Below are 25046 nucleotides of genomic sequence, written 5' to 3'. Positions count from 1 at the left end.
AAGAATCTTAAAAATGCATAGAACAGGCCATTTCTTATGTCTATGCTACCTTCCCTGTTCTTTATTAAACTAATTGACATGTTGACCTTGCTGGCTGCCCTCTATTCTTTGAAGATGTCAGCCATATTCCTGCTTCAGAGACCTCCACTTTCTACTCCTCTGTCTAGATGGCTCTGTCCACCTGTCTAAATCCTACTTATCTCCCTGGTCTGACTACACATGCCACTACCTTTCCTAACATCCCATTAGATTATATGCATTTGGTATATGCTCATATATTATCCTATATTTCTGCCTATCACAATTCATAGTTACACACTGATTTGTATGATTATTTTCTCAGTGTCTGTCTCTTGGTGGGGCAGAAGCTCCATGAGGAAAGAGATTATGTTTATTTTTTTCATTTTTGTGTACATAATCTCTGGGACATTTTCTGGCACATTGAAGGAACTTGGTAAATTTAATTAACTCATCTATTCTTCAGACCAATGCAGTGAGGTAAAATACTCTACCTATTAAAGATAAGGTCTATTTACATAACTAAGGAGTTTTACAATGGGGACAGAAACCTAGGTCTTTGTGAGTCTAATATCTGTGCTCCTATCTGCTAGCACTGTCTCTGGTTGAATCCCTTCAAGGTTATTATTTAGTTAAAGTATACTCTTGTATGACATTTTGGGTTTTATTCTTTCTCAACCTACACTTCTAATTTAATAAAAATAATGCACCTACATAATGGTTTATTTAGAATTACTCAGTTTTAATGTGATTTGTAGTTTTTTGGACACATATCCATAGATTGTAAAAGTAAACTTTTACAAATGAAATAAAATGGTATTGTATGAATCATACCAGTCATCTGTTACTACATCTGTAGTAAATAGTCTTTCCTGCCAAACCTGATTACCAGGATTTTATTCACAACATTAGCCCTTTTTGACACTATGAGTAAAAGCCACATGTGTTGTAAAGAGCTATGAGTTGGAGAGGATTGGCCTTTCTGAGACCTTTAGCTAAATCTTGTTTTATGAGACAAATGTGGGTTTGCAAAGGAAACAAGTACAAATCAAATTTTGCAAATCAAATAATATTGCAGCACATTTATTGTACTCAAAATGTAAATAAATCACATAACTCTATAAAGTACCACTTTATTAATCACTTCCCTTTATTATTTACCCATTATTTTATCTGCATGTTTGCAAATAAGATTTTCTTAAAGCAGATGACCCACGATTACAGCTGCTTGAGAGATGTGTCTCATTGCATATATGGATGTTTCACAAAAGGCAATCTGGGAATGTGCATTGGACCAAAGTTCAGAAAATAAAGTTATAGACTTAGGTTTGCTAATTATTATATTTGTAATCTTTATCAATTCACTTCACCCTCCCTAAGCCTCATTTTCTCAAGTCTGAAGTGGGGATAATAATACTGGCTTATTAGTACTTCTTTCACAAGATTATTGTACAGAATCAAATGAGTTTATATATTTGAAAAACATAAAATACTGTATACATGGAAGGAATGACTATTATTATTGAAAAGAGGTCATGTAAACTGGGATCTCTTAATACCGTTAGCATTACTGTATAGTGGAAAAAATGAGTGCTGTGTCCATATATATATTAGAACTATTTTTATGCTAATTAGAGTTTTCCAGGAAAATTGGCCTGGCATGTCTGAGATCCCTCAGAGAATCAAGTATTGGGTAGTTGGACAGCAGTTGGCAACTGTCACTGAATTTGGGTCATAGTGGCACCACAGCATAGAGTTTGAAACCACAGCTTTTGGAGTCAAACAGATTCTTGCTGGAGTCCTAGCTCTGCCAGTTGTTAGTTCTGTTGTCTGGGCCAAATTAATCAACCTAAACCTCAGTTTCCTTACATAAAATGAAATAATAATAAGCGCTTCAAAGGATTATTGTGAAAATTAAATGCAATATTTATTACCTCCACAAATATTTACTGCATACTGCATGCCAGAAAGTATTGTACGCTGTAGAGATACAACAGTGAATAAATTGGACAAAGTCCCTGCCCTCCTAGAACTTACATTATAGAGTGAAGAGACTGGCCATTCATAGGCAAACAGATAATAAACATAACTTCAGATAGCGATAGTTGCTATAATTTAAAAAAGCAGAGAAATGGTATATAGAAAGATGGATGAGTCTAAAAAGAGAAGGGCTACTTTAGATAGGGTGCACAGAAATGTTCTCTCTGAAGAGTTCTGGGAACTTGAAAGGCCCAGCTTGGTGAAGATTTTGAGGAAGAACATTCCAGACAAAGGGAACAGCTAGTACAAATATACCCCTAAGGCTTAGTATAGTAGCTGTACATAACATACCGTCACTGAATAGCTTTGGATGTTTCTGTTCCTCCGCCTCATCTTCCTTTTCCTTTTCCTCTTTTTTGAGGAATCTGATATTTAAGGATAAATTCCACAGTAGCATCATTGATTCAATTAGCCAGTTACCACTCTAGTGGCAAATTTTTTGTAGCCATGGTAATGGGGATTTTCTCTGGCCTTAGTGAATATTTCCCAGGTCTATAGCTATTTATTGGTAAGAGAAAGAGACCAAACGTTTCGACCTTTTCTTCCAGTGTGTATTCAAAATTAGTACCAGATTTGAAATCCTATGAAAATAACCCTCCCCCCCTAAATGCGTAATATTCTTACCAATGCATACACCTTTCTTTGTATCTAGTAATTCAGTCCTTGCACTAACCTTTCAGGGGACAACAGGTTTCGTGAAATATTCATATGACAGTAAATAAATAAATTCTTAAAATTTAGAAATCTATTTACCCATGAAGTAAATTTAAGTCAAAAGTTCCAAGAGAATGTCTACTTTCTGGAGCCCTCCAAGCATAAATCATTCTCCCGCTCAATTCTCTGCTTATTGGATACTGTGCCCCCATCTCAGTTGTTAGTGAATAAATGGGAGTTGTTCTATCCCACGATCAATGCCACTCCACAGATGTTATGGTTAGAGAAGTGGGAGTTCATCTTAATTCTTATTTTTTCCTAAATCCCAAATTATCCCTGTTCCTATTCCTTCTTCTTACCTTTCCCACCCTCCTATCCCTATATATTTTCCACGCTGCTAACTTAGGATGAGATCCTCCTTTAAAAATATACATACGTGTGTGTGTATATAAAGTGTGTATCACATATATATGATACACATATGATATACATATATATAAAGTACCAAAGAATTACTCACTCACCATATATATATATATATATATATATATATATATATATATATATATATATATGGTGCAATATGTACACACATTTTAAGAAAGGAAAAACCTTTTAAAATTGTAATACTAAATATATACTAACAAAAGATGAATACAAGTCACGTTTGACTTCTGCAATTACAAGAGGTGCTCAAAGTGGTTACCATCAGCGTCCAGACATTTCTGATTATGGTGAACAACTGCTTGAGCAACAGTGACCAAAGTGGATCTTTGTACTCTGATGAATAGACTATTTAGTTGACAGGCAATTGGTGAACTTATATGTGAATAGTTGCTGGGCCTGTAATGACACTTGCAATGTCATTTTAATGTGAGAGACATAGACTGAAAGAGGTAAAAGTCCTCACACAAACCAAGAATAATGGCAACTGCATCACATCTATGATAAACCAAATGATAAGATCATCACTTAAATGTATAAAATTCAAGTATAAAAATACTAATAAGTCAATAGCACATTTTATTAAACAACAGTCAAAGTAATCAGATCACGTTTTCATTTGATAAAAGAATGCCAACTCATGGCCATTTAACCTCTCAGAAGTTTTATAGAGTATGATACTTAACCTTGTTTTGGAGAAAATTATTTGACTTTATAATACGTATGTATTTATCATAAATATAAAGGTACAGTAATTCTTTTACTGTGTAGTATATTTTTACAATACAACATTAAAGTTTGCCTAAGTACAATCGAAAGTTCAAAAATTGACTTTATTGTCCTAAATTATTAGGTCATGAAAGAATTGAAGAAATTATAAATTATATAGAGGATTTTTTCCCCTCCCCAAGCAGGATGCATTATGTTGCACTCAGCTTTTAGGATACAGACTTCTCTGGGAAGGGAATTTGAGTTCACAGCAATTCTGCTTTTTTTTTTTTTTTTCACATTGCTTTGCATTTTAGAGAACAAAGTGTACCAATACCATTTAATGGTCTTATCACAAATAACCTTGAAAAGGAACTTAAAAAAAAAAAAAACTATAATAGTGATTATTACTCAGAATTTGTCCAACTAACCACAGATGATACTAGCACTTTGCAAAGGGGCCCTGAATGGATGATATGTTATTCTGTGGTTGTTGAGGCCTGAGTTAAAATTTTTAGGTACTTTCAAGTACCTAAATTCCTTAAAATTGTTCTAGAACCCCAAACAGAAATGCCTCAGTATAATCAAATGTACTACTTTCCCAAGTAGCAATGTAGTCAGCAATAGAGATTTTCCCTGAAGACCCCTAACTGATATTTCAAGAAAAGAATATCTAAAAGTCAAATTTTAAGCTGTGAATCTTACCATGTGTTCTCCACACCAGCAGGGATTTCGATTGTTGCATAAAACAGTTCAAGAAGTGTTAATTTTTAAAAAACGTACCCCTCCTGTATTTCATGCTTTCACAAAGAGATGTAGATTTTCAAATATGGTTCTAATTAGAAAATGTGAAGAGGATTTCTAGATAGCCTTGCTGATAAAAGAAAAATAAAAATTGAAAATCATTTGCTTTATACTCTAAAGATCTATCCATGTTGTCACAAATGTTCCTATATCATCTTTTCTTACCGCCGAATAGTATTCCATCATGTATGCTAAGCGAAATAAGTCAGACAGAAAAAGCAGAGAACCCTATGATTTCACTGATATGTGGTATATAAACCAAAAACAACAAAAGAACAAGACAAACAAATGAGAAACAAAAACTCATAGACACAGACAATAGTTTAGTGGTTACCAGAGGGTAAGGCGGGTAGGGGGAGGGAGATGAGGGTAAAGGGGATCAAATATATGGTGATGGAAGGAGAACTGACTCTGGGTGGTGAACACACAATGGGATTTATAGATGATGTCATACAGAATTGTACACCTGAAATCTATGTAATTTCACTAATAATTGTCACCCCAATAAATTAAAAAACAAACAAACAAAAAAAGAAAATAATTTGCTATAGACACTATAAATAAAAAAACACATATTTTTAGCAAAATAAATTCTTCCTCCCTGGTGTTTGTTATGAATCTCCAAGGATAGCAAGCTAGAATGCTTTCTTACTAGTCCTTTAAAATACTACTGCCCTGAATTAATACACATGCAATTTATTCGGCAATCTGAAGTTCTGTTTAAATCGAGGACAGGTTTAATTGCCAATTTTTCCTTGCTGACTGCTTGCTGTTGGCTTTGACACCTGATCTACAAAAGCCTGCACATTCTTCCATTGGTTAATATTTGTTCAAAAACATCCATTCATAGGTATCAGGAAGACAAGGCATATACAAAAATATCAATTGACCACTCTTTCTTTGTGTTGGGATTTACCAGAATTTTAAGGATCTGAGAAAAATCTCTGGGAAGAGAGAGCTGTGTACATTTAAATGGATGGAATTCCATGTATAGCTTTCAGAAAACACTGTCCAATGTATATGCATTTGTGAAACTCAAGATTATAAGAATAAATTGATATGAATTGCATATTTAATAGGTTGTAATTATGTCTTATCGAAAGCTCAACTTTTTAAATCCTTTATGCTTTGGAAATATGATAATTGACCCCTTTGCCATGTAGTTAATTATAAATTTCAGGAAGAATTAAGTCGGCTAAAACTCTTCATTGGTTTTTTTCTTTCTTTGTCTCTGGTAGCAGTGAGAATAGAAATGAATGGCTTTGATCTTGTTTCTAAATGGCATTTTTTTTCTTCAAAGGATGGACCTTATTCTGAGGACCTGAAATTTTAGTTATTATCCATAAGCTATTAATTTAAGAGAGTTTTTTTTTTTTTACAGATGAATTTAAAAATGTGTCAAGGAAGAAAAATGTAGCTTATTTTAGAAATCACAGTCTTTGTTTCCATAAGAGTCTGTAGTTTATTATATAATAGATAAGATCTGCCAGTGAATATTCACTGACAGCAGTAGTAGATAATGTCCAAAGTTTTTTTCTTGCAAGGAGAAAAGTATAATTGTAGTCCATTCCTCTTGTCTCACCTTGTTATTTCAGTAGGATACAGTGACAGCATGCAAATATTAATGGCATTTAAAGTGTTTTACAAGACTCTGTTTTTTAATCTTGTATTTAGAGGCTTAAAGTACTCTATTGTATCTAACTCTGCATAGAAATAATTTAACTGTGGAGATTTCTTGAGCTTCAGGGAATATTGGGGACATGCTTGCACAAAATGCTAAAATACCATAATATATTTCTTAGAAATATTTACAGACTAGTGAGGTCAAGCATGTGATCCCAGACTGCAGAGTCAACCTGGCTCCCAAATTTTGTCATTTTAAAACTGCTGCAGTATTCCAGATGTTCTTTCCAACTTAGATGTAAAATTCCTGATGTTTGCTAAGCACTTTCTTGTACTTTTTCTCATTTAATTTTCATGGTGCTCTTGTGAGGTAAACATTATTTTATACTCAGTGTTGAGAAAACAAACTTGAAGGAGTAGCTGGCATGGGAGAAAAAATCTTTGATTAACAAGATAAATATTAGTATTTATATAATATAAATATATATATTTTATTACTATTAGAGTATGTACTGGACCCTGTGCTGAAATAGTACATGTATAATATTAGCTTATATAATCCATATAGTAATCCTTTAAAATGGATATTATTTTCTCCATTTTGTAGATGAGAAAACCAAATCTTACAGAGACGAAGAAACTTATCGAACGTCATAGATCTAGAAAGTGAAAAATCTGGCATTCTAATCTGTGTTCCCTGGTTTTTCATGATATTAAATATTCTCCTCTCCCGTCTTTCAGCATTAATGTAATGATAGACTGAGCTAACCACACATGGCAAGTGCCTGGCTTCTAATAGATGCTCAATAAATATTATTTCATTATACATCTAGGAAGTGCTTTCTAAATCCAAGTCCCGGAGCCCTCTCTCCATTGATGCCATGATATGTCAAGTTACAACAGTGGCTCTCATGTAAAATAAATCTTTAAATATGGCCAACCTGAGAATTCAGAGCCTGTGCCATTCACCATAGTTAATTAAGCCAGGTCACCGGAAAGTTAGAATATTACTTTGACATAACAGTGTTTGGTTCTCTGATGCAATGGTTAGCAATGGATTGCGCCTCTGCAAAGCCTGCCTGGAGTCACAAGAGATGCTGAAAGCATGAGCGTGATTTAGCACCATCACACCCCCACACCCCACTTAAAAACTCTCATCCTCAGCATCCTGTGGAGGGAGAATGGGTCAGCAACATTTTCATTACTTACAGAGGAGGTGATAGCATCCCTCCCTTGCGTGGCTTCAGTCTCAGGAAGGATTTCCTTAGAAACCAATAACACCAACTCATTTTAAACATCTTTGAAACTCGAGAAAATAAAAAGAAGTGAATAGAAAGATAAGCCGAGGACGGGATGAAGTTGTATATTGAGGAAGTATGGGGAATTGTTTCCAAAATTGAATGAAAAAGGTTAACACTAACTAGAAATATATTTTGCATCTATAATTGATACGTTGCACAAGCAAGACTCATGGGATGTAGTAATAGAGGACACTTTATTTGGGCTCCCCATTGTTTGCTTAAGCTTCTTAGGGTATTAATCTCTTCCCTGCTCTCTAGATAAAAACTCGGGCAGTCCCATGACTTTTAATGAGTTCCCATCATTTGCAAGGAATTAAAAGTCCTTCAATCATCACTTAAAATCATAAATACAGTCTCAATTCAGTAATTAAAATTGTCCAGTACCAATATTAATTAAAATTGTGAACACTTTTCCAAATTAAAGACTCTCTCTTCCCAGCTATATGATCTTCATACTCATACTAGGACATCTGCTTCGAGAGACGAGGATGCTGTAGGCTTCTCTTTTCTTCTTTCCCATTTGCTAGTTGGTTTTTGGAGCATGAGACTGAAGTAAAAAATGAAGAGCAGAAAGTTCTTATTAGACTGGGATTGTTATACATTTTGCTCTCTGAGCCTGGTATATAATAATAATGATAATAACAAAAACAAAGAAAATAACTGACACGTACCCAGTGCTGATTATGTATAGACATAGTTCTAAGTGCTTTATTTGTATTAATTTCTTTACTCTTCATAACTCAGGCAAAGAAAGGTTAAAAAATTTACCCAGGGTCACCTAGCTAGTAAATGGTGGACATGGGATTTTAACCCAGACAGTCTGACTTCAGATTTTCCCCCATGGATACTGGGAGTTTGTGGGAGTTAGGGAGTTTCCCTTTCTGGGCCTCTCTGGTGAAATCTCCTCTAATGTGGATGAGGCCTGCAGGTGTCACAGCAGTCCTTTCCACACAGAGGGTTGTCTTGGCCGGCATCACAATGTATCCATGATGGCTCTTTGAACTTCACTATCTCTGAAAGGGCAGGCTGGCCCAGATGAAGCCACCTCTCCTGAGGCAATAACCAATATGTCAAGTTATCTCACTCACTAAACTTTTCAGGGTGGAGTCAGATCCCATGCTACGGGCCTCCCAAATCCAAGATGGTGATATCAAGCTCTAGGTATATGCCTATCAAAGCCTCTTTCACTACTCTTAGGTGAGAAGTGAGACCATTCTCATCCCTTCCCCAAAGAAATACCTTCCCTTTATAAACCTCCAACCACCCAACCCTTGCATACCCTCATTCTAAATAAGGATTCAGGGACCTGAAATTGGTTCTTGATAATTTCCTTTGAAAATTATAGTACCTCCTTTGTTATCTCAGTTTTTATTATCTATTTATGTCTTAAAACGTCCACTGTATCGCCTTGTGCATGTATTTCTACTATATTGTACTTTTGTACCTGGAAAAAATTTGATTTCATCCTTCACTTTAACAACTTACTCTGAAATTACATATCTTTATGTCAAATAAGGAAATTAATTAGATGAAAACTTTTGTTTGCCCAAATATAATTATTTATACACACAGGTGTACACAAAATGTGTGTAGTATGTATACACACACATATTATATGTCTATATAATATAGACACATTATATCTAATCTATACATTATATATCTAATCTATAAGTCTATGAAGTCGATGATTTGGAGGCATTCTAAGTACACCAATTGATTAATAGGAGCACTACTGAAATTCAAGATCCTATCTTCTATTCCCAAGCTATTTTTTTCTAGTCGCACTCTACGGATTAAAAAAAGAATTTATGTTCACATGGCATCTGTCTTCAATAGGCATTTTTATGTGTCTGCCCTTGTGTAATCACATCACTAACCTGCTTGATTAAAACACTATCGGGAAGGCTTTAGTATTCAAAACTCAGGTAATAATGAAGAAAGAGGCAGACTCACACAGACGTCCATCCTTCTTTACTCCATGCTATGCATTCATAGAAGTTCAAGCACTCCTTGTTTGTGTCCTCATCTCATTTTGTGAGCACTTACAGTCCTGCACCCAAACATGACTCACTTATTTATCAAATTTTGCCTCTTTGCTATGTGCTCCATAAAGATATCCACTATGTAGGTATAAAGTAAGTTATTATTACTACTACTTCTAATAATAACAATTATGAATTATTACAAAGGAGGCATTTCTTACTGTTAACATCATTTGGTACGAATTCTCATAATTAGAAATAATAATAACTAGCATTTTAATGATACTATCAAATTCAAAAAGCTTCACTTTACAAGTAGATAAATATTTATTTTATTGGGCTTAGGCTATCAGAAAAGGAAAATAAAATTGTGCTGTTATTTTCTGTGGTCTCACTGGTAGATTCCTTCCAAATTGTGATGGTGATCTGTGGTGAATTGGTTATCAATCACCTAATAACATTCCTGTGAATTAGGCAACCTACACTATTTTACAGATGTGATTACTAAGACCAAGAGTATTTCATGACAGCAAGCATGTGGTTGAGCTGAGCTTAAAACTGTGGTCATCTGACACCAGTCCCATGTATCTTATGTACCCTGTTGGTACTGTATGTCATATTTTAATTTAAACAAGAAAACTGAGCATGGAGACTGATAAGTGTATTTTTATAGTAACTTTATCAATGACCGCTCACACAGCACTTGAGAGTTTAGTGGTGACTTAATAATAGATCACCTACACAAAGGTTGCTCGAAAAGCTTGCAAATCACCAGAAAGCATTCTTAGCACAAGCATTGAATTCAATATTTTATTCCAGTTAAATCAGAAATGTTAGGATCATTGATATGATGAAATCATATTAGTTGATGACATGTCTTAAGCCCAATTAAACAGAAAAGGAAAAATACCAGAGGAGGCTTTGCATAGAAGGAGCATGTATAGGCAACAGGGTCAGCCAGATTCTCATTGCACTCCCAGCTATGCTGCTTTCTTGTAGGGCAACTTTCAGGCGAGGTGCTTACTCTATCTGAGTCTCAGTTTTCCCTCCTGTATAATGGGCATAATAATACTTATAATGATATTTGTGATGGTAACTGGTGATAATATAATGGGTCCAGAACAATTTCTAGCATATTTAGTAGCTGAATAAATCATAGCTGTGGTTTTTATGATTATTAATATTAGCATTAGTGTGTCTATACTATAATTGAGTATACAATTAAATAAAGATAGAAGATGTTTTATTAGAATCACTTCCTCCCCTTTTAGCACTAATGAGTTCTTGTTATTACAGGGAGAGAGCAGTATTGTTGGTTAAAAGGAAGCACTTCATTCTTTTTTAAAAGCCAATTAAAAATGAATTTATACGAGTTACAACAAAAGAATAGGTTAGCTAGAGACAAAAATCCTTATGTAAAAAGAAGTGCCCGGCAAATGGTTTAGAATGTCAAATCTCTGTGCTCCTTGTTTCATTTCTTTGCACCTCAGTTTCTAATCTCTGCCCTGTACAACTCTACATTCCGGGGTTTTTCAAAATGCCCTAGAGAGAACCATCATCACTACCTCACAATCTGGAAGGGGAGAAAAATAAATAAGTATTTCTATACCTTGACTCAAGTGATCTCTCAAGGGTACAGCATGTATCAGTGCTGTCTGGGAACCTGTAGGAGAGGAGACTAGTTCTGCTTCTGGGTGAGGAGGGTTCTCAGCTGGTTCTTGATGGGGCTTGAAAAGCCAGCTGCTGAAGAAGCCTGGTGCCAAATTAGTCCTTAGAGTGATACAAAAAGCAAAGGATAATTTCTTATGCCTTGATAGGAGTAGAAATGATGTATGTAGTTTTCTGCAGCACTGCACCAAAATAATCATTCTCAAAATCCTCTCCTATACTTGTAAATAGGGTAATAAGCATATTGATGATAAGCATATTAGTTACTACATATATTGTAGCATATAATGTCTAGAACATAACAATATATATATTTTTTATTTGCAGCAAAACCAAGGCAAATGCCCAGCCCAGAATTGTTCAGTGGAAGCTCCTGCTTGGATGCCAGTCCACCACTGTACTGTAAGTTTGGTTATTTGATTGTTCCAAGATTGGCCAGATTGAAGAAAAATTATTTTTATATTTTGGAATAACCTTAGTGGAATGGGCTAGAATGCACTCTGAAATTCTAGAGCACAGCAAACCTTTTGAAAGGAGAAAGTGTCTGTTGGAAAAGCTCTGCTTTATAAGAATACCTGTGATTAGGGATTCCATGCATTTTTTTTTTTTTTGGTGTCGGGATAACTTGTAAAGGATTTATCTTAATGGATTATCAATGATTTGAATTTGGACAGTCATTGAAATGAATATATGTGTACATATATTTTTCTCAATAGTTACATATTCAGTAATACTTGATTTTAGAGACCTTAGGGAAGGATGCTTTCTCATCTGTCATTACTATGTTGACTGTTTAATGGTGATGAGTACACAGATTTACAATTTTCAAATCTTCCTGGTATATAACAGTCTCTGCATTTGTATGAAATCTTCCATCAAAAGATTTTCAAGTACCTTAGAAACAATCAGGTATTATATCATTATTTCTGTGTTACAAATGGGAGACTTAAATGCAAAGGAAGTAAGAATAATGAATCAATTATAAAGCTGGAAATAGATCCCAGACACGCTAAATCTCCTTTCATGAACTCATTCTACTTCACTATGCTTGTAAGTAAGTGAAGAAAGTGGCTGATTTGTATGATACTCCCTTGTACCTACATTTCTTGATAGAAATGACAATGGTTCCTCTGGGAACTGTGTAAAGTATAACTGACAGTTTGCTGTCATGAAATAATTTTTGTGTGATGGGGACAAGAAGTTCACAAGTTACTTTTGGGGCATTACCCTCATTAGGCCCACCTTGAAGGCAATGCAAATTGATCTGGGGAGCTTCTTAAACATCCTCGTCTGTTTTTGAGGGACAAGCTGCTGAAAGGTTCAGGTGGGCTATCATAGTAGAACATATGACTGTTACAAGGCGATAGGCCTGGGGGAGCCTACCTTTCACTCATATTGTGTAAAGGAATGAAACCTCTTTCCTTGTGTTTTGTTTATCTGTGGAAGGGAGAGAAGGAGGGATCACCTTTAATGAAGGAGAGATGATGATGTTCAATTTCAGGTATTCCTACAGTGAATAGGCTGCCCAGACTTGCCAGAGACTTGGAGAGTAAAAATGTCACCCTTTTGTGAGCAGATGGTCCTAAGGGAGTGCATGCTTTGGAACTCTGCTGATGCCAGAGAAAGTATGAGTTTTAACAATTCTATTTCTTCATCAATCATTCAGTTTATTGTGTCCCTGATATTATCTCATAATTGCTGATTTATATGTCTGTTTATCTAAAGAAACCATGTGCTCTTCAGGGTCCTCATATACCTACATGTAGGTAATTCCCTGGTACCTGGTAGGAGCTTTGTGAGTGCAGATTCAGTGAAAGAATCTTCAATCTGTTGATTTCCTCTTTAGTAAGTTTTAGTAAATTACAACTCTCATGTTTTGATGAAGAGGAATGATTATACTATTTTATCTTTTTAGGTGGATGGTTTCCATTTCTCAATTTCAAGCGTCCCTTTATACTTTTTTTCTTGACAGAGTACCACTGAATATGTGTTTTGAGGAATTTTGTTTTCAAACTAGACAAAATTTAGTAATTCATTTCAGCTGTTTCAGGTAGTATACCAACTGCTCAATATACAAAGATAAATGAGATACTGTTCCCATTTTACCAAACGTGTCCATGTATAACACCAATACAAATATCTTAGTAGCTGATTCTCCACTGCATAATTTTGGCCCCAAATAAAAGAAATTTGACTTTTTAGTTATTATCCAGTCTTATTACAAGTAAATCCATTGTTAGAATTTTGTCTTTTGAATTAGTGAAAGGAATTCTTCATTATTTCTTTGGAGACGGACCCCTAAGGATGGGGAAATCCCAGACTAGGTCTTCCTGTTGTGGAACGTTAAGGAATAGATAGAGGACTACACCTAAGACCCTTCCTGAAGATCACAAGTCAGAAATGCCAATAATAAAGTCCAATTCTCAATTGTGTGGTCAGGTGAGAGCATCAGAAAGGGAGATGTTTCTTCTTGCTCCTGCCATAGAATTGGGAGCTGCTGGTTTCATGGATTTCCTTTGCCATTTATTTAAAAGAATTTTATTACATCTCCCAGTGGGACAGACACTTTTTGGAGTTGCCCAACCCATGATTTTGCTTTCTCTGTGAGTAATCCTGAGATAGGCTCTCAGAAACCCCCAGGTAGACTCGCAGGGGCCGTGTGGAGGTCATGTGAGTCTGCCTCTGACCATGACTGATTGGTCCAGGGGTAGGTAAGCTGGTACCAGCTGGGCAAGTTGGATCCTTTTTCTTGGGAAATTTGTACTAGAGAGAGACCAACTGTAGTCATCAGTATTGAATTATTAGAAATAATCCTGTGAACCTCAGTTGCTGAGATCCCTGGGGCTGCCCTATATCTACCCTTCTGAAGTTTTGCTTACTCAAATCTCTCTGTTTTTTTTAAATGGTCACAGTAACCTGCTGATAACCAATGCCACTTTTTCTAGTTACCCAGATTTTTAAAATTTTGTTTATTTGAGGGAGTTAAATATTCTTTGATTTATTTGCAACCAAAGAGAAAATAAAAACCTCTTAATATTCCTAGTCAGCAACATTTATGAAGCACCCACTAGAGCTACTGTAATTAATGCTACTTGTCTCAGACAGAAAAAAGCGCCCAGAACACTGGGATTTTGATATTATAATTTATAATAGTGTATTTATTCCAAATATCTGATCATATACAATGCTTAGCTACATAAAAAAACCAAAAGGCAAAGAATAATTTGATAATGACTTCATCCACATTATAGAATGAAAATATGGGGCTGGCTGGTTAGCACAGTTGGTTAGAACGCGGTGCTCTTAACACCAAGGTTGCTGGTTTGATCCCCACAAGGGCCACTGTGAGCTGCACTCTCCACAACTAGATTGAAACAACTACTTGACTTGGAGCTGATGGGTCCTGGAAAAACACACTTAAAAAAAAAGAATAAGAAAAATATGCATAGTTATCATAAGCATATTTATGTAATAAAAAGCTACATAAGATATGTAAAGTTGTTCAGGTATTCATTTCCATTTTCTTATTTTTCACCCAGTAGAGACTATCTTAGCCTCATGTGTTTAAGAGAATGTCTTGTCTGTCTCAAATTTTTTAGGTTATAAATAAATACATATTTACATTCATAATAAATGAATAGTCTTTGTTACCTTTGCTTATTTTTCAAGATCAGTTGATTCTTGCCTACCTTTTTCTCCCCAGTGCCCTATTCTTGTTCTTTGGTGTTATGTTCTGGAATAATTGTATCCTTATAATTGAGCTTTATACTTTTTCAAAAAAGTCTTGGTCTCTGTGCTTGCATTTGCCCCAGGTTTATTGTAAGTGCAGAGATTTTATCATTGGTTTTCCTAAGAAGGCTTCTCTCTCCAAATTGCATTGCCAGTGCCTGTCACCAGTTACATATTGCTTTGAAAATGGCCTCTATTACTATTTGCTCAGTGTCCTCTCGGATGCTTTTTTTTTTTTTTTTAACACCAGACATCTATAATAATGGGACCAAGAGATATTTTTTAAAGACTTTTCCTTTTAGCCAGAACTATAATATACAGATTGAGGTTCAAACTGAATAGAAATTTTACCCCCAGTAATTATACAGAAACATGGGCGTAGTTATGCTTTCTGAATAGCTATATATGAAATATTGTTCCTCGAGAGAGGTGTGACAGTTTTATTGTTTATTGATCTCTCCTTGTATGGCTACATTAAGCATTAGAATGATACCCTCCCTCCCCTCTACACTTTAAACTTAATAGGGTTGTATGCTTCATTAGTTTGTATGATCGTGAATATGAACACAGTGGTTACCCGAACCCTTGTCACTTGTAAACAAATGAGAAGAGATCCACAGGTTCTGGGACTCAAGTGAAGACAGGCAGCTCTCTGAATCCAAAGTTAATTGGGCTAAGAAGTAGTTCTTGGCACTTGGAAATAAAACAAAAACAAACAAACAACACTTAGACTTGACAAGCTGAAGGAGGTTTGGGTGGCTGTTGCATTTTAGGACATGTCTCTGGACCACTCAGTAAGGCTGTAGCCTATGCACAGATTTGATCATTTTGAGGAATGTCCCCAAACACAATCTTCAGTTACTGGGCAGTATTTAGCAATGGCTGCAATGTGTGGTTTTATTGATTAGATATATGATATACAAATACATATAATTTGTCTAGAATAAATTGCTTTGTCTCCCAGCATGTTTGCACACCCCTTAGTTGCTAGAACATTTTTTAAAAATCATGCTATGAGAGGAGTTTCTAGAAGCCAAGTTGAAAATAAAGTTCTTGCTCTTAAGAAGTTTGTCCTGGATATTTTTATATGTATATCTCTGTTGCTACAGAATAGTCACCCATAAGTATATATGTGAAATATTTTTAAAAACCATGTAAGCATTTGCAAAATAGAACACTGTACTCTGAATGCATCAATTCTCATTTACTCATTCAAAAAATATTTCCTGATCACATTTTATACATTGTAACTGATACTTGGATTGCTCAAGGTATAGTAGGAAATAATACACATAAATAATCATTATACTGGGTAATCCATGCAGTAATAGTGGTTTGTACAAACACCTATACATGTACAGAATGTAGAGTTGTCTTAAGATGGATTTTGGAAGACTAAAGATGCAATATTTGGTAATAAGTATATAAGCTTTAGATTGAATAAGATTTGTGTTAACATATGAACTCTGTCACTTTCTAGCTGTATGAACTTGCACAGTTTATTTAATCTCTCTGAGTTTATGCATGCAACAGGATTTTATTTTATTTTTTTGAAATTTACGTGAGATAATTCATAGCAAGTGTTAACATAGTACCTGGACATAGTAATTGCCTGATAAAAGTTAGAGGAAATAAAGAAAAAAGATGGGCCATTCCAGAAGGAAGTGGATGAGACAGGATGAATTGGTGAGTGACGGCATAAACAAATGCAATAACTTGTCATTAGTTTAGGGCAGTTTATTTAGTAGAGCCCTTTCTTTAGAAAGGGATTCGGGCAAGGATAGGGAAGGGTTCCAAAAGTTAATATACAACTCTTTAAGACTTTGAAAGCAGAGTTTCTGAAACTCTTGAAAGGAAAGATTTTGTTCTCTGTCAGGCAGGAAGGAACTGATGGTGATATAAGGATGTCATATTAACGAGATATTTGTATTCTGTGTAACATAAGGCCATTTTCAAGGAATGGGCGTGGGTGCACCTTTTAATTCGAAAAACATTTTAACATTTTCCCACTGTGTCTCTCTAGATTATGAAAGTAATTTTTCTTTTTTATGGGAAATCAATAAAAACAGACGTTCTTCAAAGAAACCAGGAGAGATGTATTTTTAAAGTGTTAATTGCTTCAGCATGTTCTCCCAGACCTCCTCACATTACCCACAATCGGGGCCATTTACTATAATTGAAACCAGTTAATACAACATACATAAGCTATTCTATTAATATAATAGTCCTAAGGTTTTTTGTTTTTTGGTTTTCCTCCTTTTTTGGTAGTTCCTCCCCCACTTTTCTTCCCTCTACATTTCATTCTGTGACCTCATTTTGTATATAGCCCACGTAAATACCAAGACCATGGCACCAGAAACATCTAACCCAGTCATAAAATAAATAATGTGTCTTGTCTGCTTTTTGGGTGTTTCCTAACTTCCTGTGAACATAGCACCCACTGGGCGAACTCTGCTGCTAGGAAATTAATTACACCCAGGGTGGCTTTGATGGGTATTATCTTTCTAAAGACTGAGTGCAATTTTTATTTTTTAGGGCAATATTTTCATACCATCAGCAGTCCCATTATAGAATGAAAAGTCAGGACATTATCAGATGATGACAGTTTTAGGAAAATTGCGGAGTATGGGGCCTTCACTTGGTCTGCCCTTGAATTAGAGTGCATCCGGTCATCTGGGTGGTGGCAAAGAATGGGTTAGAAAAGAATCCATAAGGGGAACTATATCTCAGAAAAATCACAAAGCACTTTAAGAAATGTAGGCTTTGGAATGGCTCAGATTCCAATTTTCCTGTAGTCCAGGGCCTTAAATCAAGGAAAGTCTGAGGAAGATTAGATTGAGAAAATGGACACATTCCTTTTTTTCCTCTCTTCTGGTTCTTAGGTACTGTGAACTTATATCAGTTTTCTCTCTAGGTTTGAAAGAGTCTGCTGGGAACTACGGTACTCATGTCAAATAATATTGTTCCACTGGTCTTTGAAACATGCCCAGAAAGGGAACCTGCAGTATTTATTGGGAAAGAGGGTAATTGGTTTATGTAAGACATGAAGGGTCATTCCTAGTGAGCACACATAAAAACTACACAGAGTAGAGAGCAGTACCCAGCATGCCTTGGGCAAAGAGGTGAAGGTTGCCAGGTCTGAGGCTGCTGGCAAGATATGGGAAGCTAAATGGAGAAATGGTAGGTAACCACCTGGCATCTGGGAGCAAAAAACAGGCTCACAGTAAAAGTGAAGTCAGTAAAGTTCATGTTCAGTGTCCTCAGCTTCCTCGTTCTGTATCTTTTAATATTTCCCTAGAATTATCTCTTTACCCACCTCGATGTTTTGGGCCTCAGCATTCACCTACCTCTTCCTTTTATTTTTATTTTTTATTTTTTTCTGCCATGCAGCCAAAGATCTGACAGAACACAGAATTAATGTAAATCCTTGTGATTCTCTCTATGAGTAGTTGGGATTTTTAAATTTTTTTTGGTTGTTGTTTTCCATCAGTGTTCTTTATTATTTTTTCCACAGCTTTACTGGGATATAATTAATTCACACACTATACAATTCACCTATTTAAAGTACACAATTCAATGATTTTTTTATTATATTCCCAGAATTGGGACACTGTCACTACTATCAATTTTAGAACAATTTCATGACCTTATAAAACAAAAACAAACCAAGCCCATTAGCAGTCACTCCCCATTCCCCTTCCCTCCAGCCCCTAAGTCATTAATTTACTTTCTATTGTTAGGGATTTGCTTGTTCTAGACATTTCCTATGAATGGAATCATATAATATGTGGGCTTTTGTGACTGGCTTCTTTCACTTAGCATAATGTTTTCAAGATTGATCCATGTTGTAGCATGCATCCATTCATCATTACTTTCTCTTAACAAATAATAATCTATTGTATGGATATACCACATTTTGTTTATCCATTCATCAGTTGATAGAATTTTCATTACCCTTTTTCGATATGAATAATGCTACAATGAATATTTGTGTGCGAGTTACTGTGTGGACATATGTTTTTCATTCTCTGTGCTATATACTGACTAGCGGAATTGCTGGATTATATGGTAACTACTCGTACATCTAACTTTTTGAGGAACTGCCAGACTGTTTTGTAGAGCAGTTGCACTATTTTGCATTCCCACCAGCAATGTAGGAGGGTTTCAACTTCTCCACATTGTCATCAACATTTGTTTTTAATCTATCTTTTTATTATAGTCATCCTCGTTGGTATAAAATGGTATCTCATAGTGGTTTTTATTTGCATTTCCTTAATGATTAGTGATGGTGAACATGTTTTCATATACTTATTGGCTATTTATTTGTCTTCTTTGGAGAAATGTCTATTCAGATCCTTTACCTATTTTTAATTTTGGGGGAGAAGGTCTTTTAATTTTTGAGTTATACGGTTTTTTATATGTTCTTGTTATGAATCTCTTATTAGATATATGATCTGAAAATATTTTGTACTGTTCTGTGGATTGTTTTTTCATTTTTGATAGTGTCATTTGAAGCACAGATATTTTACATTTTGATTAAGTCCAATTTATTTTTTTTCTCTTGTGCTTTTGGTATCATATCTAAGAATGTAAGAGTTTATTTATGGATTTCCAATTCTATTCCATTGATGTCTGTGACTATTCTATGCTAGTAACACACTGTGTTGATTACTGTAGCTTTCTTGTAAGTTCAAGAAGCAAGCATACTCAACTCTGCTCTTTTTGAAGAATGTTTTGGCTATTCTGGGTCCCTTGCAGATTTAAATGAATTTTAGGATTAGATTGTCAGTTTCCACACAAAAAAAATCCAGCTGGGTTTTTGAGAGAGATTACATTGAATCTGTAGATCAGCTTGGGGAATATTGCCATCTTAACAATGCTAAATCTTCTGATCCCATGAATGTCTTTCCATTTATTTAGGTCTTCTTTAATTTCTTTTGACAATATTTTAATGTTTTCAGAGTACAAGTTTTGCATTACTTTTGTTAAATTTATTCCCAAGCATTTTTTGATGCTATTATAAATTGGATTGTTTTACTAATTTCATTTTTTAGTTGGTCATTGATAGTGTATGGAAATAGAGCTTGTTTTTGTTTATTGACTTTGTATCCTGCAACTTTGCTGAACCTATGAGTTCTAAGAGATTTTGAGTGAATTCCTTAAGATTTTCTACATATCAAATCATTCCATTTGCAAAAAGAGAGTTTTAATTCTTCCTTTCCAAATCTGGATGCCTTTTATTTCATTTTCTTGCCCAATTGCTTTGGCTAGAATATTCACTGCAATATTGAATAGAATTGTCAAGAGCAGACATTCTGGTCTTGTTCTTGATTTTAGGGGAAAATATTCCATGTCTCATCATTAAATATGATAGTTGTGAGGTGCTTTGTTGTTGTTGTTGTTGTTATACTTTAAAAGATAAACTTTAATTCTCTAATAGATTTGTGTTTATGAACACTTTGTTTTTGATGGTTCTGACAATCAAAGAGCTGGCATGTTTCAACTCGTACAAACTTTCAGGGTGGTGGGTTCTTCTCCTCTTCAACTTGGATAACTGAGGTAGTGCTTTGAATTTGTGGGGGAGATAAAGTTGGTGTTGAGGGTAAGAGAGAAATTGACTGCAAAACAGGAAGCCCCAATGATATTTGAAAGGGGATTTGCCTTGGGTGCTGTACTATCACTGGTTTTTAACCATCGTGAGGCATTGGTATGTATTGTTATCATATGGATGTTGCAGTGTAGGCTTAATGTTCTCCCAACTTAACTTTTCGCTCATCATTTAAAGGCAGAGTGTTGCATAGTAGAAGGGACATGAGTTTTGGAGTCAGAAGTTTTTGAGATCTCCTTTCTCTTACTAGCCGTATGAACTTGAGTAAGCATTTCAACATCTCTTTGTCTCACTTTTCTCATTTGTGAAATAATAGATACCTACCTCATAAATTATTTTCAGAACTCAAGACAATATATGCAGTATGTCTCAATCAGTGCCTGGCACATAGTAAGTTCTCAAAACATGTTAATTTTCTTATTATTATGACACCATAATTATCAATACTGGAAAACTCAGAAGATGGCTATAGTTTAAGATCTATATTTGCTTCACAAAGGTACTTTAGCAATAAACTCTCTGACATCTTGGCCTACTTTTAACTTACCTCAGAAAGTGTAAGATGTAATCAGAAGACATGGAGTTTAAATGTATAATGAGTTAATATTGTTTTAATAGCATAAAGGCTTTGATTTTTCTTTTTTTGACAGTGATTTCTATTACAATTTCTATATCTTTGAAAGTCATTTCTGAATTCAGAGCCATTGCTGTATTTGTTTTGGTTACTTGAATTCCTGGAAAGTATTTTAGGAAAATGGTTTCCAGCACTAAGTGGTTAAAGAGCCTCTGGAAACATATATGATTGGTATGATTATGGAGGACCAAGTCTAGTGCAATTATGCCGGAGAGATTTCTTTTCTCAAAGCGAAGTTAAATGTATGTCATGAACTCTCCTGAATACTTCTCCCTAGCTATCATATTATTCCCTTTTATTTGATGTTCTTAGTTCACTGTGGAACAAACAAACACACCGTCAAGTGCTCTTGATTTGGGTGTTGGAGGCTGTTCATAGAACAGCTACAGATATGAGCCATGAATGACAGCTCTTCCAAGCTAATAATCCTACCTTGAAAATCTCATAGTGCACTTGTCTCTGAAAGGAACTTTTCCTATAACAATATTCAGTGGGTGGCTTTATTATACAATTTTATTATTTAAATGGAAGGCCATGCAACATATGAATAGCTAATGATTAAGTGGTAAAGTTTACTGGCCTTTAAAAATATTTTTTTTATTGTTTTACATTAGAAATTTTTTTTTTATAGTAACCTAGAAATCCAAGGAATAGAAACAAAGAAATGTTACTTAAAGGCCTGACGTATACAAAAAAGATACAGAGGTATTCTTGCACCTGCTTATTATTCTGATTTTCTTTCCTAATCTGATTGTGCTGTGCCCTGCTCAGACTTTCCTCATTCGGTTTAGGCTCAGGTAGTCTAAACAGGGGAAGCTATTCCACGAGGCCATGTCTGTAGCAATAGCCAGCTTCCTATGACCAATACAGAGCAGGTGTCAATGCGAAACCTCTGGAAGCAGCCTCCAGCTTCCCCAGACCTCTACAGAACTGTACAAAATGTTAGGACAAACTTTGGCCTGGAGATACTTATTTATTTATTTATTTATTTATTTATTTATTTATTTTATTGGGGTGACAATTGTTAGTAAAATTACATAGATTTCAGGTGTACAATTCTGTATTACATCATCTATAAATCCCATTGTGTGTTCACCACCCAGAATCAGTTCTCCTTCCATATATTTGATCCCCCTTACCCTCATCTCCTACCCCCACCCCCCTTACCCTCTGGTAACCACTAAACTATTGTCTGTGTCTATGAGTTTTTGTTTCTCATTTGTTTGTCTTGTTCTTTTGTTGTTTTTGGTTTATATACCACATATCAGTGAAATCATGTAGTTCTCTGCTTTTTCTGTCTGACTTATTTCACTTAGCATTATAGTCTCAAGATCCATCCATGTTGTCACAAATGGTACTATTTCATCTTTTCTTACCACCGAATAGTATTCCATGGTGTATATATACCACAACTTCTTTATCCATTCATCCATGAAGGATATTTTGGTTGTTTCCATGTCTTGGCCATCGTAAACAAAGCTGCAATGAACATTGGAGCACATGAGTCTTTATGGATAAATGTTTTCAGATTTTTTGGGTAGATACCCAGGAGAGGGATTGCTGGGTCATATGGTAATTCTAGTCGTAATATTTTGAGGAACCTCCACACTGCCTTCCATAGCGGCTGCACCAGTCTGCATTCCCACCAACAGTGAATGAGGGCTCCTTTTTCTCCCTGGAGATACTTTTCACAGCACCTGACACAGAAATGGAACATTAATTGCTGCTCCAAGATGTCCTTTTGGCAGCAGGCAGCATAGTCCCATGACTGTCTCCTAAAAACAGCCCCTCCAAGCCTGGATTAATGGACTGGCCTTTGCAACAATAGTTACAACTAATGCAGCTAATCAAAACCCCAAACTTGAGCATGATTGGAGTGGGTGGAGAAGGAGCAGGTTGTATTGTATAACAACCACTCTTCCATTATACAATGAGGGAAAATGTATACAAACATTTGAATACTTTAGTTACTGACCCATATATTGTCAACCAACTCAGAACAAACATCTTATTAAAAAAAAAAATCAAAGCCATTCAAGTCTGGATTGTTTAAATCTCTGAGGTACCATACTAGAAAAAATGCTAATTGATCTTGATGGCTATTTTAGATTGCATTTTCGTGAAGTAAAATTTTTGCATAATTTAGTATCCACAACTTAACCACATTCTGTAACTATCGTCTCTCTAAGGATGCTAATATTTTGTTGAAAGAATCAGTTTATTTCTGCACTGGATTTGGTCATACACCACTGTTCTTTACGCTGTGTCGGCATTTTTATTAAAAAGTTGTACTCTATTTATAACTTGGAAGCAAAAATGCATCTGAGCTAAAACTTAATGTCCAAAGTCTTTGTCCAAACACAGTTTTCTAAAGTATACACAGAATGGAAGTTTTATGACTCTCTGAAAGTTTGAGGTCTGTAGGAATACCTATGAGATAGCAACGAAAGAATCTCATCTATTTCAGTTCTCTGAGCATCAGGACAGCCCACAGAATGTGGGAAGGAGACTGGGATATGGAAGGGAATACCATCTTCCCTGACACTGTGCTGGAGAACCAGAGTACTTAGGTTTTATTCTTGGTTGCATGACTTGAAATGGTGTTTCACTACTTCAATATCATGGCCTTTGTTGTCACCTGGAACTGGGTTAGAGTTCTACCTCCTTTGCTTACTTAATTTGGGGAATATCTGCCCCTCTTTGAACTATGTATGTGGATGGAATGATACGACATTCATAAACTCCAGTACACCATTTCCTTCTCTTGTGATTTATGGTGTTGCTTGTTGCTACTGACTTGCTTTTCCTCTATTATTTAGAGTACCTTTCTGAGAGTTGACTTTTTTTTTCCACAAGTGGCTTTTCTTAAATTTACATTTCTCAAACATAACATACTAAGTCAAACAAATGACAAGGTCACCCCAAAAGAGGGCAAAATATTGTACAGTGTGTAAGGACATCTTATACAATTATGGAGTGGATGGAAAATCACCCCTTCCTCCCCACCAATGCCCAGTCTGGGCACTTTCTTTGCTTTCTGTAGGCTTGTATTATGTAGACAGAATAAGCCCAAACTGTCCACCAAGTCACCATGCACGGGCATTCGGTAAGACTTTGGCTGAGGAGAGCTTTTGACAGAAGAATTGTGGCCTTTTTAGGCAAATAAAGGCAAATGCTCTCTTTACAAGTGTCTGTTTAAAGAAAAGAAAATTTCCTGTTGTCAGAAGAACTGGTCTCTTGCCTGTAGCTAGTTTGTCATCTCAACATGTATCATTTAAATAAGCCCGAGTCTTCTGTAGCATGTGACCATTCTTTCAGCTCATCCAAATCCATGTATCCATCTATCTTTCCTCCCTTTCTCCTTCATTAATTCCATTAACATTTACAGGGTGCCCACTACGTCCCAGGCACTGTACTATGTCCTCTACATTTACAGTATGAGGAATCATACACGCCTGCCATCAAGGAGGTAGCAGCAATAAATTCAAGAATCACACAAGGGAAGAGAAAGTTGCAATTTTGATGAGTACTACGGAGAATAAATACATGGTGTATGGGGAGTGCATTTCAGGTAGCATTGATGTGCAGAAGGAAGTCAGAGTAGGCTTCCTTCAGGGCACGCTAATTAAGCTAATTAGGAAAGTAGGTTCACAGGTAGAGATTTATTCAGGCAGAGGGAACCATATATACAAAGTTTCTGTGGCAGAAGTGTAAGCACCCTTTCTGAGGAGCTGTGACATCCATATGGCTGTGTGCAGAGAGTGCATTAGGGGAAGTTTGGTGGGAGATGGGCTTGGAGAGGGACATACAAGCCAGACAATGTTTAGAAT

General features: G+C 35.6%; 1 protein-coding gene across 2 annotated transcripts in view; it reads left to right on the top strand.

The window, feature by feature from the left end:
- Positions 1-25046, top strand: part of DLG2 (discs large MAGUK scaffold protein 2) — a 1856054-nt gene that overhangs the window by 393574 nt on the left and 1437434 nt on the right. For both annotated transcript variants that reach the window (XM_081064693.1, XM_081064694.1), the window contains one exon: positions 11573-11647. In XM_081064693.1, coding sequence (XP_080920819.1) covers positions 11573-11647 — 75 coding nt within the window. The remainder of the gene's footprint in view (positions 1-11572; positions 11648-25046) is intronic.

Source organism: Rhinolophus hipposideros (assembly GCF_964194185.1).
Source record: "Rhinolophus hipposideros genome assembly, chromosome: 10".
NCBI classification, from domain to species: domain Eukaryota; kingdom Metazoa; phylum Chordata; class Mammalia; order Chiroptera; family Rhinolophidae; genus Rhinolophus; species Rhinolophus hipposideros.
Note: the sequence above shows the minus strand (reverse complement) of the source record. Positions and strands in the feature narration are given on the sequence as shown.